Source organism: Leucoraja erinacea, chromosome 25 (genome assembly GCF_028641065.1).
Source record: "Leucoraja erinacea ecotype New England chromosome 25, Leri_hhj_1, whole genome shotgun sequence".
Lineage (NCBI taxonomy): Eukaryota > Metazoa > Chordata > Chondrichthyes > Rajiformes > Rajidae > Leucoraja > Leucoraja erinaceus.
Genome location: NC_073401.1, coordinates 31,170,974 through 31,184,539, shown reverse-complemented (window position 1 = coordinate 31,184,539; position 13,566 = coordinate 31,170,974). Strand labels below are relative to the sequence as shown.

General features: G+C 51.2%; 1 protein-coding gene across 1 annotated transcript; it reads left to right on the top strand.

Moving 5' to 3' along the window:
- The first annotated feature begins 923 nt into the window (after positions 1 to 923).
- ddx55 (DEAD (Asp-Glu-Ala-Asp) box polypeptide 55) lies at positions 924 to 13,512 on the top strand. Its single transcript, XM_055655473.1, is given in 14 exon segments — positions 924 to 1,080; positions 2,808 to 2,858; positions 2,950 to 3,036; positions 3,676 to 3,767; positions 4,055 to 4,138; positions 4,717 to 4,866; positions 5,624 to 5,813; positions 6,578 to 6,660; positions 7,191 to 7,322; positions 8,557 to 8,649; positions 9,214 to 9,328; positions 10,117 to 10,285; positions 10,850 to 11,130; positions 12,649 to 13,512. Coding segments are annotated over 14 exon segments (1,746 nt in total). The 5' UTR covers positions 924 to 978; the 3' UTR covers positions 12,766 to 13,512.
- Positions 13,513 to 13,566: the final 54 nt, after the last annotated feature.

Below are 13,566 nucleotides of genomic sequence, written 5' to 3'. Positions count from 1 at the left end.
TTCCCCTTAGTCCCACCTGCCTGCACTCGTACCATAACCCTCCATTCCCTTCTCATCCATATGCCTATCCAATTTATTTTTAAATGATACCAAGAAATTGGATTAATCTTCCAAGTTCTTACTTTTTTGACTCCAACCTCTCTGGTCATCTAAGGGGCCCTTTACTTTAGGGACAGCACAGAAGTACGTGGGTGTGCTCAAGAGTTAAATTGTCCCGAGTGTGTAGGATGGGATATATAACTAGTGATTGATGATCAGTGTGGACTCGGTGGTAGACCAAAAATACTGGAGAAACTCAGCGGGTCAGGCAGCATCTATGGAGCGAAGGAAGAGGTGACGTTTTGGGTCGAAACCCTAAGGTAAGTTTCTCCAGCATTCTTTGTCTACCTTCGATTTTTCCAGCATCTGCAGTTCTTTCTTAAACAGTGTGGGCATAAGGGCATGTTTCCACATTATATCACAAAACTTAATTAATTGTAGACTTGCCCTATCTCTAAACTAAACAACTGCTCCCAAATTTTCTCGCTCCTATTTGATAATATTGTAGTTTGCCCTCTGCCCTCTCCCAATCTACTCCTACCCTTAAGGTTCCGACCTATAAGGCGCCAGGCTGTGCTATTTGTGAATTGCTGCTGTGTGGGAACAGGTTTTACTGCATTGTAGTTGCCACACGTTTATCTTCAGCCTGCAACCCCTGATAAATGGGAATTAAGTTGTGGAAGCAAATTAAGTTCTTCTGAGTTAGACACCAAGCCGTGTTGGAGGGTTTTAAATCACTAAATCTAAATTCATTAAACTAGAAATATATATGAAAGGCCCTTTTTTTTGGTCAATAGAGAGTGGGCGTGGAACGGGGCGGGGCCTTCGCTCCCCGGAACGCCCGAGCGGCGGACTAGGATTAGGGGCGGCGGCGGCGGCGGGCCGGAAGCGAGCGGCGGACCAGGGGAAGGCGGCGGGCCGGAAGCACGCGTGGGGAAGATGGCGGACTGCGGCGGCTGGGAGAGTTTGCCGCTCGGGCTCCACCCGCGGGTCCTCGAGTCGCTGCGGGAGCTGAACTTCACTCACATGACGCCGGTGCAGGTCACTCGGGGTCGGCGGGCGGGCGGGGGGGGGGGGGGAGGGGGGAACCACCTCTGACCCTTTCCCTCCACCCACTACCCCCGACCTTTCAGAGAAACATAGACAATAGGTGCAGGAGTAGGCCCTTCGAGCCGGCACCGCCATTCAATATGATCATGGCTAATCATCCAACTCAGTATCCCGTACCTGCCTTCTCTCCATACCCCCTGATCCCTTTAGCCACAAGGGCCACATCTAACTCCCTCTTAAACATAGCCAATGAACTGTGGCCTCAACTACCTTCTGTGGCAGAGAATTCCCAGATTCACCACTCTCTGTGTGAAAAATGTTTTTCTCATCTCGGTCCTAAAAGACTTCCCCCTTATCCTTAAACTGTGACCCCTTGTTGTGGACTTCCACAACATCGGGAACAATCTTCCTGCATCTAGCCTGTCCAACCCCTTAAGGATTTTGTAAGTTTCTATAAGATCCCCCCCTCAATTTTCTAAATTCTAGTGAGTACAAGCCAAGTCTACCCAGTCTTTCTTCATATGAAAGTCCTGCCATCCCAGGAATCAGTCTGGTGAACCTCCTCTGTACTCCCTCTATGGCAAGAATGTCATTACTCCCCCTGACCTTTCACCCACCTGTCATCTGTACTCATCGCCCTGATCTTCCAGTTGAGTTTATTATACTGAGGTACAGTGAAAGGCTTTTGTTGCGTGCTAACCAGTCAGCGGAAAGACAATACATGATTACAATCGATCCATTCACAGTGTATGGATACATGATAAGGGAATGACGTTTAGTGCAAGGTAAAGCCAGCAAATTCTGTTCAAAGATAGTCCGAGGGTCACCGGTGAGGTAGATAGTAGTTCAGAACTGCTCTCTGGTTTGGTTGTGGTAGGATGATTCAGTTGCCGGATAACAGCTGGGAAGAAACTCCCTGAATCTGGAGGTGTGCGTTTTCACACTTCTACCTCTTGTCTCTTCTCCCCTCTCCCAACCGGCAACCGGTATGGAAGTGTGAAAACGCACACCTCCAGATTCAGGGACAGTTTCTTCCCAGTGATCCCTCACTCTGACCCTTCACCCTTGTCCTAGCACCGAGTGCCCTTCCCCCTGACTTGCACCCATCGCCCTGCCTCCTCACCCCACTATTCTTGTCACTCTTCAACCCACTACTGTGGAAGCAGTGGGCACCTCGAATAGGTTGGAGTCAGTGTGTTTGCATCGGACCAGGTGCTGTAGTAGGGTTGACTTTGATGTTTGGGTTTAAGAAGGAACTGCAGATGCTGGAAAATCGAAGGTAGACAAAAATGCTGACGAAACTCAGCGGGTGCAGCAGCATCTATGGAGCGAAGGAAATAGGCAATGTTTCGGCATGAAACGTTGCCTATTTCTTCGCTCCATAGATGCTGCTGCAACTGCTGAGTTTCTGTAGCATTTTTGTGTACCGTTGGTGTTTGGGTCTTGGATCCAGCCAATATCTAGTTTGCATTGACTGTAGCACTAATTATTATTAATGCGCAATAAATGGCAACTTATCAAAATATCTTAACTAAAGCCCTTCACCGCGCTGATAGTTATTTGGATATACTACTCAAGCAGCTGAATAATAGCTGGAGAATTCTCACTCACCAAAGCAGACACATTTCAACTGTTGTGGGAAAAGGTTTAAACAAAAAGTGATTAAATCAGCCCTTTCAAAGGGGAACTTGACTCCATCTGCCTGTATTTTCTTGCAGTCTGCAACCATTCCCCTGTTTATGAACAACAAGGATGTAGCAGTAGAGGCGGTAAGTTACTTACCTGGTGGCTTAAACACGTTCTCTGGATTTTGTTGAATGATTGTTGCCGATTGAAGGTTCATGCATTCATGTACTGCAGGTGACCGGCAGTGGGAAAACCTTGGCTTTCGTCATTCCAACTTTGGAAATCCTTTTAAAGCGCGAGGAGAAGTTAAAGAAAATGCAGGTTTGTTCTGTGCATGGTTTAAAATTTCCTGAGCATTGAGATTAATCGTTGTAAAATAAACATGAAATAATCTGGACGGTTAAAGCTTGACTCGTTCACATTACTGACAGAGTGTGGATTTGTCCCTGCCCTAGGGTGGCGCTGAGTGCCGCACTGTGGTTTCCGGGCAGTCACACTGGGGCCACTTTACTCTGTCAGGTTCCATGGGACTGTGCTGAAGAGCAGAGGAGTTCCACGGTGCCTACCTGGGACCATGTACAAGGCTTATTTTTAATCAGTGAAACAATGGGCTGGTCGTTGGGAATGTTTCTGTGCTTGTGATTCTATGACCGTCTTCCTGCTCTCCGCATTCTTTATTATATGATCAGCTGGATCTGTGTGTTAGAGATTCCTTCAAATGGCTGGTGTGGGCGAGTTGGGCCGAAGGGCCTGTTTCCTTACTCTATAACACTCTAAATACATTGGCATGGACCTCTGCTTACATTTTAAATAATGCACAAAGATCCTACAGTGAATTGTGAATGCAGCAGTAATTCAGTGAGGTGGAGTTCATTTGATGAATTGCCCTCCAGAGATGTCAGTGCTTCTGTGGGCTCAGTTTGTGGGAGTGACTCTCCTCATTTCTCCTTGCACATACAGGTTGGGGCTCTCATTATCACTCCCACCCGGGAGCTGGCTGTCCAGATCGATGAGGTGTTCAGACAGTTCACAGTGCACTTCCCACAGTTCAGGTGAGTGAGGGGAGGAGTCTATGTGTTGTGGGCTCCCTGGGTCTGCCCAGTGCTGTGTGGGTTAGGGTGTGGGGCATCGGTGGGTGAAGGTGTGGGGCATCGGTGGGTTAGGGTGTGGGGCATCGGTGGGTGATGGTGTGGGGCATCGGTGGGTTAGGGGTGGGTTAGGGTGTGGGGCATCGGTGGGTTAGGGGTGGGGCAGGGTTAGGGTGTGGGGCATCGGTGGGTTAGGGTGGGGCATCGGTGGGTGATGGTGTGGGGCATCGGTGGGTGAAGGAGTTAATCAGCAGCGTTCTGCTCTCAGTCAGATTCTCTTAATTGGTGGGGGGAAGGAATCCAATGGAAGACGTGGAGAACTTCAGGAAGAATGGGTGAGTGTGGACCTCTGGCCAATTGAACGTTGCTCCCAGCGCTGGTTCTAGGCCAGTTAGTGGGTTACAGCCTCTGCCTTGCCCTTTGCCAGGCTACAGGCTCACTCACTGACTCGCTCCGAGTGCCAGCATTACTCCTGCTCTGAGTTACAATGCTCCGGTTACCAGGCAGCCGGCACTCTGCCCATTGGCTGCTCCAACCCTGGGCCTTTGGCTCTGCCATCCCCTCACTCTCATCACCCACTGGGCCAAGTCCACTCTGTGGAGACCTGCCCCTCCACCAACCCCCTCCCCCCCCCCCCCCCCCGGCTGCCCCCACCCACTGCCCCTCCCCACCCCCCCCTACCCCCCACCACCGGCCCTGACCACTCTGTGGTGACCCACCCTTCCACCAACCTCCCCACCTCCACCCTGCCCCCACTAGACCACCCCCTGGCTGCACGTGGCCTGGGACCAGTAGGGGGGGGGAGGGGGGCACTGGCACGATCTATGACGCGGGGGGGAATGCAATGGCTGGTACCCGGCCCAGTGGTGACTGAGCGGTGACTGAGGAGAAGCTATGTGTGTGTTTGGGACAGAGGGAACATCGTGGTGGGCACTCCTGGCCGTCTGGAGGACATGTTGAGGCGACGAGCGGACGGGGTGGAGCTGGCCGGATGTGTGAGGAGCCTGGACGTGCTGGTGCTGGACGAGGCTGACCGGCTGCTCGACCTGGGCTTCGAGGCCAGGTGGGGGTGGGGCGCTGGCGAGGGTGCATGGGGTGGTGTGGGAGGGTGGGGCGTTGGGGACGGTGCAATGTGGGAGGGTGGGGGCTGGAGATGCAGGCTGGGGGAGCTGGGGACAGGCTGCTGAGGAGGGTGGCAGTTGGGGGTGGGACAGGCTGCAAATGTAAATGTGTGGGAGACACGGGGAAGGGCCGCTGCGGGAGTAACTCAGTGAATCAGGCAGCTTCTGTGGAGGATGTTGGGGGAGTAAGCAGAGAACACTATGACTATTCGGTGTTAGCTGACCCCTCTCCCCAGTGCCCACCATCCCACCCTCTCTTCCCCTCTGCCCCCCTTCCACCCTCTGGCTTTACAACTTTCTCCTCTCTCTGTTGTCTCCTTGTCATCTCTGGCCTTTGTTCAACCTTCGGCCCATCAAACCGCCCTCACCTGTATCCACCTATCACTTGCCAGGCTTTATTCCGCACCCAGCACAGTTTTCCAGCTTTCTCCCCACCTGACCCGAAATGTCACCTATCCATTTTCTCCAGAGATGCTGCTTGACCCGCTGAGTTACTCCAGCACTCTGTGTCTTTCTTAACACATTCGGTGACATTTCACTGCAGTCCTTGCTGTTGTAAGTACCGTGATCTACAGCGCTGGTCGGTTGGGGTGGGGGGAGGGGGTGATCAGTGACTGAGCTCTGCCCCGGTGTTGCCAGCTGTGGCCAGGGTCCCCCTGGCGTCATGTGGCCCTGACTAGGTCCCCACTCTGGCTGCAGTTTGAACACCATCCTGGGCTTGCTGCCGAAGCAGCGGAGGACGGGGCTGTTCTCGGCCACACAGACAGACGAGGTGGAGTCGCTGGTGCGTGCAGGGCTGCGTAACCCAGTCCGTATCACAGTCAAGGAGAAGGGGCTGGCGGCAGAGAGCACACAGAAGACACCGATCCGCCTGCACAACTACTACACGGTGAGATCACACACCTCCAGCGGGCCGAAGGGCCTCTGGTTTGGAGCGGCCATGACACCCATTCCCTCCGCACTCCCACCCCCCTCCCCCGTTCACTCCACACTCCTTACTCCGCACATCCATCTCTCTTGTCCTACGGCCGTCCCATCTCCTGCTCCCACACTCATACCTGCAGTGTCCAGATAACCCACGTCGGACTAAATAGATTCCCCTTCAAAACCATAATCCCAACCAAACTCATCTCCACATCCCTGGATCTAGGAATCTGCACTCCCCCCCCCGATACTGGATCCTCGACTTCCTGAGCCACGAGGACATGTTGCGGTGATGATCCTCCACACGGATGCCCTGAGAGTCTGCCCTCAGACCCCCCCCGTACACCCAGGCTGTGTGGCCGCACTGCTCAAACACTATTTACAGGACTGTAGGTCACACCACCGCTCACCTTTAATGAATCTTCCAATCTGCCTCATTGTGGCCTTGCACTTTTATCTTTAATTGCACTTTCTCTGGAGCTCTAAGGATATTCTGCATAAGGTCCCGCTCTCCCTCTTGCCTAACCTTGATGTACATTTACACGCATCATGTGCCTGGTTAGATTAAAACTAGCTTCATCACTGCACCTCCGAGATGCCACAACTATAATAATAAACCAATATCAACGCCTGTTGTTGTAATAATCAGCGGGCCAAGCAGCATCTGTACAGCGGGAGAGAGAGAGAGAGAGAGCTTTGTTCTGAATCTTTGGGCTCTTTGCATTACAGATCTGTCGAGCTGATGAGAAGTTTAACCAGTTAGTTGCCTTCCTCCGTCAGCACAAGAAACAGAAACATCTGGTCTTCTTCAGGTGATTGTTGGTTCCACTCTGTACCCAGGGGTCATGGCCCCTCTGTACCCAGGGGTCGTGGCCCCTCTGTATCCAGGGGTCATGGGGCCTCTGTAACCAGGCAACACAGGGCCGCCTGTACCCATCAGCTTCACCGCCCGCTCACTACAGGCGTCTGTAGATTGAGGAAAAGCCCCTTGTGCCCAGGGGCCGGGACGTGCGCTCCTGGAAGATGGATCACTCCGTCTCTCATCTAGTTTTGGGCGTGACTGTGTGTGGGGGGGGACTGAGCCAGGTTGTGACTGTTACCCATTTATTCACTAATGTGTGGGGGGGGGGGGGGGTGACTGTGGGGGACTGAGGAGAGTGTGACTGGGGGGGTGACTGAGGAAGGGGTTACTGTGAAGGGGGGGGTGACTGAGGGGGTGTGACTGTGGGGGGGGGGGTGACTGAGGAGGGGGGGTGACTCTGCGAGGTTGGGCTGCTGTCTATTTGGGGAGTTGAGCCCACCGTTCGCGGCCATGTTTAACGGGGCTGCTTGTTGCTTCCAGTACGTGTGCCTGCGTGGAATATTTTGGGAACACCCTGGGCAAGTTGGTGAAGAATGTGCAGATCATGTGCATCCATGGCAAAATGAAGCACAAACGGCAAAACATCTTCATGGAGTTTCGGCAGCTGGAAAGGTACTGGTTTGGTGGAAGGGGCCATGTGCCAATCCCCTGCGGTTAGGCAGAGAGTGGGCCGGGGTGAGGTGACATGGTGGCACCAAGCTGTGGCATGTTGACGGGTGCAAGCCTACACTCCTGCTCTTCCATCGTTCGCTGATGTCAGTGGAGTTTGCTGACAGTGGGGCAGGAAAGGGCTCAATGGCTGCAGTGGAGAACTTACCTGTCCTCGTTATTAGCTGCTGAATGCCACTTTGTTAGAGAGAATTCATAAAACTCGGAGCAAGCAATGGGAATTGAAGTGATTGGATGGGTGTGCGGTGAGGCAGCAGAGACCATGTGCGCTGGGATGTTGTGTCAGGAACAGAGAGAGACAGCATGGAAACTACCCATCCCCCCACCATCGCTCCACACCCCCGCACTCTCCCACTCCACGCACACTGGGGGCCAAATAACCTACAAACCCACACGTCTTTAGGACTTGGGAGGAAACTGAATCACCCAGAGGAAACCCAAGCAGTCACAGGAAGAACATGCAAACTCCACAAGGACAACACAGGTCATAGAAACATAGAAATTAGGTGCAGGAGTAGGCCATTCGGCCCTTCGAGCCTGCACCGCCATTCAATATGATCATGGCTGATCATCCAACTCAGTATCCCGTACCTGCCTTCTCTCCATACCCCCTGATCCCCATAGCCACAAGGGCCACATCTAACTCCCTCTTAAATATAGCCAATGAACTGGCCTCAACTACCCTCTGTGGCAGAGAGTTCCAGAGATTCACCACTCTCTGTGTGAAAAAAGTTCTTATCTCGGTTTTAAAGGATTTCCCCCTTATCCTTAAGCTGTGACCCCTTGTCCTGGACTTCCCTAACATCGGGAACAATCTTCCTGCATCTAGCCTGTCCAACCCCTTAAGAATTTTGTAAGTTTCTATAAGATCCCCTCTCAATCTCCTAAATTCTAGAGAGTATAAACCAAGTCTATCCAGTCTTTCTTCATAAGACAGTCCTGACATCCCAGGAATCAGTCTGGTGAACCGTCTCTGCACTCTATGGCAAACCTGGGTCCCTGGAGCTGTGCACTGTAGTGAATCTCTGGGACAGTGGCAGCCATGTCTTGCTGGTACATCGGTCACTGCCAGAGAGTGCCCTGCTGGTATAGATGGCTGTGAAACACATGAAGCCAGGGGCCTCATGGGTAGGACACAGGACTCTGCTGACCCACTCTTCCCTCTGTCTGTTCCCAGTGGCATCCTGGTCTGCACTGACGTCATGGCCCGCGGCATCGACATTCCAGAGGTGGACTGGGTGCTGCAGTACGATGCCCCCAGCAGCGCCAGGTATGATGGGGACCAGCCGTGGGTGGGCCATTGGGGACCGGCTGTGGAACAACGCACCCTCACAGCATGGGAACTGCCCCACACCAAAGGTCCTCCCTTGCCTGGTGATGGGAGTGTGGGCTATGGGTGTCTGAGGAGGGTTTGACTGTGGACTATGTGGGTGTGGGCCGTGCCAGTGTGGGCTGTGGGTGTGGAGTTGCATCTGCAGGATGGTGACAGTGTCAGTCCCAATGACCCTGTAGTTTCAGCAGTTTAGTGGCCCCGGGGCCTGGTGTTGTAGGTGTTTGAAGACCTTAATAGATAATAATAGACAATAGGTGCAGGAGTAGGCCATTCGGCCGTTCAAGCCAGCACCGCCATTCAGTATGATCATGGCTGATCATCCACAATCAGTAGCCCGTACCTGCCTTCTCCCCATATCCCCTGACTCCGCTATCCCTAAGAGCCCTATCTAACTCTCTGTTGAAAGCATCCGGAGAACCGGCCTGCACCGCCCTCTGAGGGAGAGAATTCGACAGATTCACAACTCTGTGTGAAAAGGATTTACCATGATTTGTTTTGTAGTGCCTTTGTCCATCGCTGTGGACGAACTGCTCGCATTGGTCACCATGGCAACGCCCTGGTGTTCCTGCTCCCCATGGAGGCGACTTACGTCAACTTCCTTTCCATCAACCAGAAGGTACGTCTGTAGAGGCCGTATAGTATGATCATGGCCAGGTCTGCAGCTCGTGGAGCATGTAACGAGAGTGAGAGACAGAGAGACTGGGGGAGAGAGAGATTGGGAGACCGACACTCTTACACTCTAGTTCTGCAGTTGAGCAGCGGATTTCCTTTACCACCATCTGTGCTGGCTTTGTGTTTCTGACTGTTAGTGGGGGAGGTAAGAGTCAACACCAGAACTTTGCCTGGAGGGAGAGATGCTTCCTCTCATGTGGTAATTCTGTAATAAAACTCATTCTATTGAGCAAGTCTTTGATCTTCAAAAGACAGTTCTCCCCCTTTGCATGAAGCCCAGTAGGATGTTTTCATGATGTGAGTTCACTTTAGTATATACAGTGTTTGTAACAGACCCTTCAGCCCAGCGATCCCTGCACGTTAACACTATCCTACACACACTGAGGACAATTTTACATTTACACCAAGCCAATTAACCTACAAACCTGTACGTCTTTGGAGTGTGGGAGGAAACCGAAGATCTCGGAGAAAACCCGCGCAGGTCACGGGGAGAACGTACAAACTCCGTACAGACAGCACCCGTGGTCAGGATCAAACCCGCGTCTCTGGCGTTGTGAGGCAGCAACTCTACCGCTGCGCCACCGTGCCTCCGTTGTGTAAATGAATGTACGCGCACTCCTAGGGCAGCAACTGATAAACACTCAGCATTTACCAGAACTGTAAACATTCCTGTTACTGCTCAAAGCTGCTGGAGGTTTGTAATTGATTTCAGGGGGTTTGTTGTCTGTGTAGTGTCCAATGCAGCAGATGAAGCTGTTGAAGGATTCTGTGGACGTGTTGCCAAGTCTGAAGAAGTTGGCTGTATCGGACCGTGCTATCTTTGAGAAAGGAATGAAGGCCTTTGTGTCTTTTATTCAGTCCTACGCAAAACACCAGTGCAGCCTGATATTCCGCATGAAAGGTAAGCGGAATGCTGGTGTTTCATGGGCCCCCACCGGTCACTCTGTCCTCCCCCCCCGGCCACTCCCCTGCTGATCACTCCCCCCACTGGTCACTCAGTGCCCTCTCCCCCCTCCCGGCCGGTCATTCCCCCCCCACTGGACACCCAGCCCCCCCCAGCCGTTCATTCACTCTCCCCTGGTCTTGACCACCACCATGTACCAGTTGCATATTTCTCCATGATTCCTCAAGCCCCGTTTTAGTTTCTCCCGGCTCCTCGACAGCCAGCTCTCCCCTCAGCTCAGGCCCACCGTCTAGTTACTCAGTTACCTGTCTAGTTACTCAGACACTCGTCTAGTTACTCAGACACCCGTCTACAGTTGCTCCCTCTCCCGTCTAGTTACTCAAGACACTGTCTACAGTTACTCAGACACCCGTCTACAGTTGCTCCCTCTCCCGTCTAGTTCCTCCATTGTGATCCCAGTTGGAAGGACAGAGATCGCCAGGTGAGCCCCATTTCTGCAGCTTTGGACGTTGGATAAACACCGGCCCTGAGGAAGCCTCACCTATTGATTTGTTTCTCCAGATCTAGATTTTGCTGCACTGGCCAGAGGCTTTGCTCTCCTTAAACTGCCCAGGATGCCCGAGATGAGAGGAAAGGATTTCCCAGGTTTTACACCCGAGGATATTGACACCAATTCTATCCGGTACAAAGACAAGAACAGGGAGAAACAGAGGCAGAGGTTGTTGGCACAACAAAAGCTGGAGAAGCAAAATGAAACCAAAAAGAAATTTGTGAAAAATAAGCCTTGGTCAAAGCAGAAAACCAAGAGAGACAAGAAGAGAAAGCAGGCCAGCAAAAGGAAGGTGGGTTGCGAAGGGGAAGGTGTGGTGGGATGGGCAATAGACAATAGGTGCAGGAGTAGGCCATTTGGCCCCTCAAGCTAACACTGCCATTCAATGTGATCATGGCTGATCAACCTCAATCAGTACCCCGTTCCTGCTTTCTCCCCATATCCCCTGACTCCGCTATCTTTAAGAGCTCTACCTAGCTCTCTCTTGAAAGTATCCAGAGAACCGACCTCTGAGGCAGAGAAATGGGCTAGAGTGGAGGGGTGGACAGGGGGTGGGATGGGCAGAGGCTGGGGTGGGGTGGAGGCTGGTGTAGGATGCGATGGGCTGGGTGGTTGCACCAGTATTTTCTTTGACTAATGTAGAGACTTGACCCATGGTTGAATGGCCAGTGTGATGTGAATTTTTCTCGATGACCTGTGATGCTAAATGTTTCCATGTACATCTCCTTTAGCACGAGGAGTATTATGGCAGCTGACACAGTTATAACGTGGGGGAAATGTGGATAAAGATGGCACTCTAACCCCTGAAGAAGGGTTTCGGCCCGAAACGTTGCCTATTTCCTTCGCTCCATAGATGCTGCTGCACCCGCTGAGTTTCTCCAGCATTTTAGTCTACCTCCGATTTTCCAGCATCTGCAGTTCCTTCTTAAACACTCTAACTCCTGGACTGCATTGCCCAGTTGCATACTAAGGTCATGTGATAGGAGCAGAATTAGGCCGTTCGGCCCATCAAGTCGACTCCGCCATTCAATCGTGGCTGATCTATCTCTCACTCCTAACCCCATTCTCCTGCCTTCTCCCCATAACCCCTGATACCCGTACTAATCAAGAATCTTATCTATCTCTGCCTTAAACATATCCATAGACTTGGCCCATTCAGCCTTCTGTGGCAAAGAAATCCACAATTCTACTCTCTTAAACTTAAACTCTTAAGAGATGAGCAGGCAGATAATCTGGACAGGAATTTGCATTGGAGGTGTTGTCCTCCATCTCACCGCTGCCGCCTGTAACAGAATCCATCCCGTCCTCAGTTTGGGTCAATTACTAAATCACTTCCTTCCCTCAACAACCTTGTTGAAGTGTCAACTCCGTCATGCTCAGTAACATGATATAGCTGGTGTTCTTATCGAGTCCACATCACAAGGAACTGAACACACTTCTCGGCATCTGCATACAATGGTGTCTTGTCACTTCTTGTGCGTGGCGGTGGAACGATTGGTGGAGACTGGGCCACGACGTGAACGCTCTTTCCTTGACCCAGTAGCTGGTGTTGGGCGGCTGTGACTTTCAAGGTTCAAAGTTCTAATCTATTTGTCACACGCACCATAAGATGCAGTGAAATGAATTGACCATACAGTGTTACAATTAACAAGGCATAATGCACAACATAATTCAACACTGACATCCACCACAGCATTCTTCACTTGTTTATATTTTAAACTTTCATTCACCAATAACCACAGTGTAACTGCCTGCCTGGAGGCAGGGTTTTGGGGAGCAGTTACTTGAATCTTACTCCCCTTTGTTGCAGCTGTCTGATGATGAGGCCGATATCGATGAACTGCTGAATGACACCAGATTACTGAAGAAGTTAAAGCAGGGCAAGATCAGCAAGGAAGACTTTGAGAAGCAGCTGACAGGAACGTGAATCGTGGCTGAAGTGGACATTTGTAATATTCTGTGAATAATTCCTTCAGCAGTTTGTTTTATTTTAAAACACATTAAATTCCAGGTTTAATATAACAACTTGCCTGTAATTTTAGTTGGAGAATCTATTGAGGTGAGTTGAGGACTGGAGAATAACCTGCTTGTGATGGACCAACTGGTTTGAATAGTGACCCTTGCTGAGCCCAGCTGTGAACTGGACGATTAAATAGCTTTGTTGTGGCTCTGAACTTGGACTAGTTATGCGAGAGGGAAGGTACAGCAGATGTGGACCTGTTGCCCAGAGGGGATGTTTCTGAGGGAAGGGAAGTCAAGGGACATCAGGCATGGTGACAGCCCCCTTTGGGTCTGGGTCACTTTGGACACATGTCACAGGTTCTTCTGTTGAAGCTGCTCCCCAACCTTTGGGCATTTGAGTACTTCCCTATTTCCAAAACCAGGTTACGTTGAAACCTTGGAAGGCCATCTATTCATCCTGATAGTGAGAGTCTTCTAGTAGAGCCAGAGCTACAAGTGGAGAGTAAATGTCTGAATATTTTCCACTTTAGGCTGTGCAGGATTATTCCCCCCATCACTATCCCACAATCATTCAAGTATTGCTTAGTCAGCGTTATGATGCACAAGATTACAGTAATGATGTATTCAACACACAGCCCTGTGTTTTTGATATTTTCTATGTCGGATAATGCTGAAGAAAGCTGAGAATATTAAATATTTAATTTGTTCAGCTCTCCTTTGTTCTACAAGATGGTTTTATAACTGCATAGTTTTGAAAAGAAGCAGA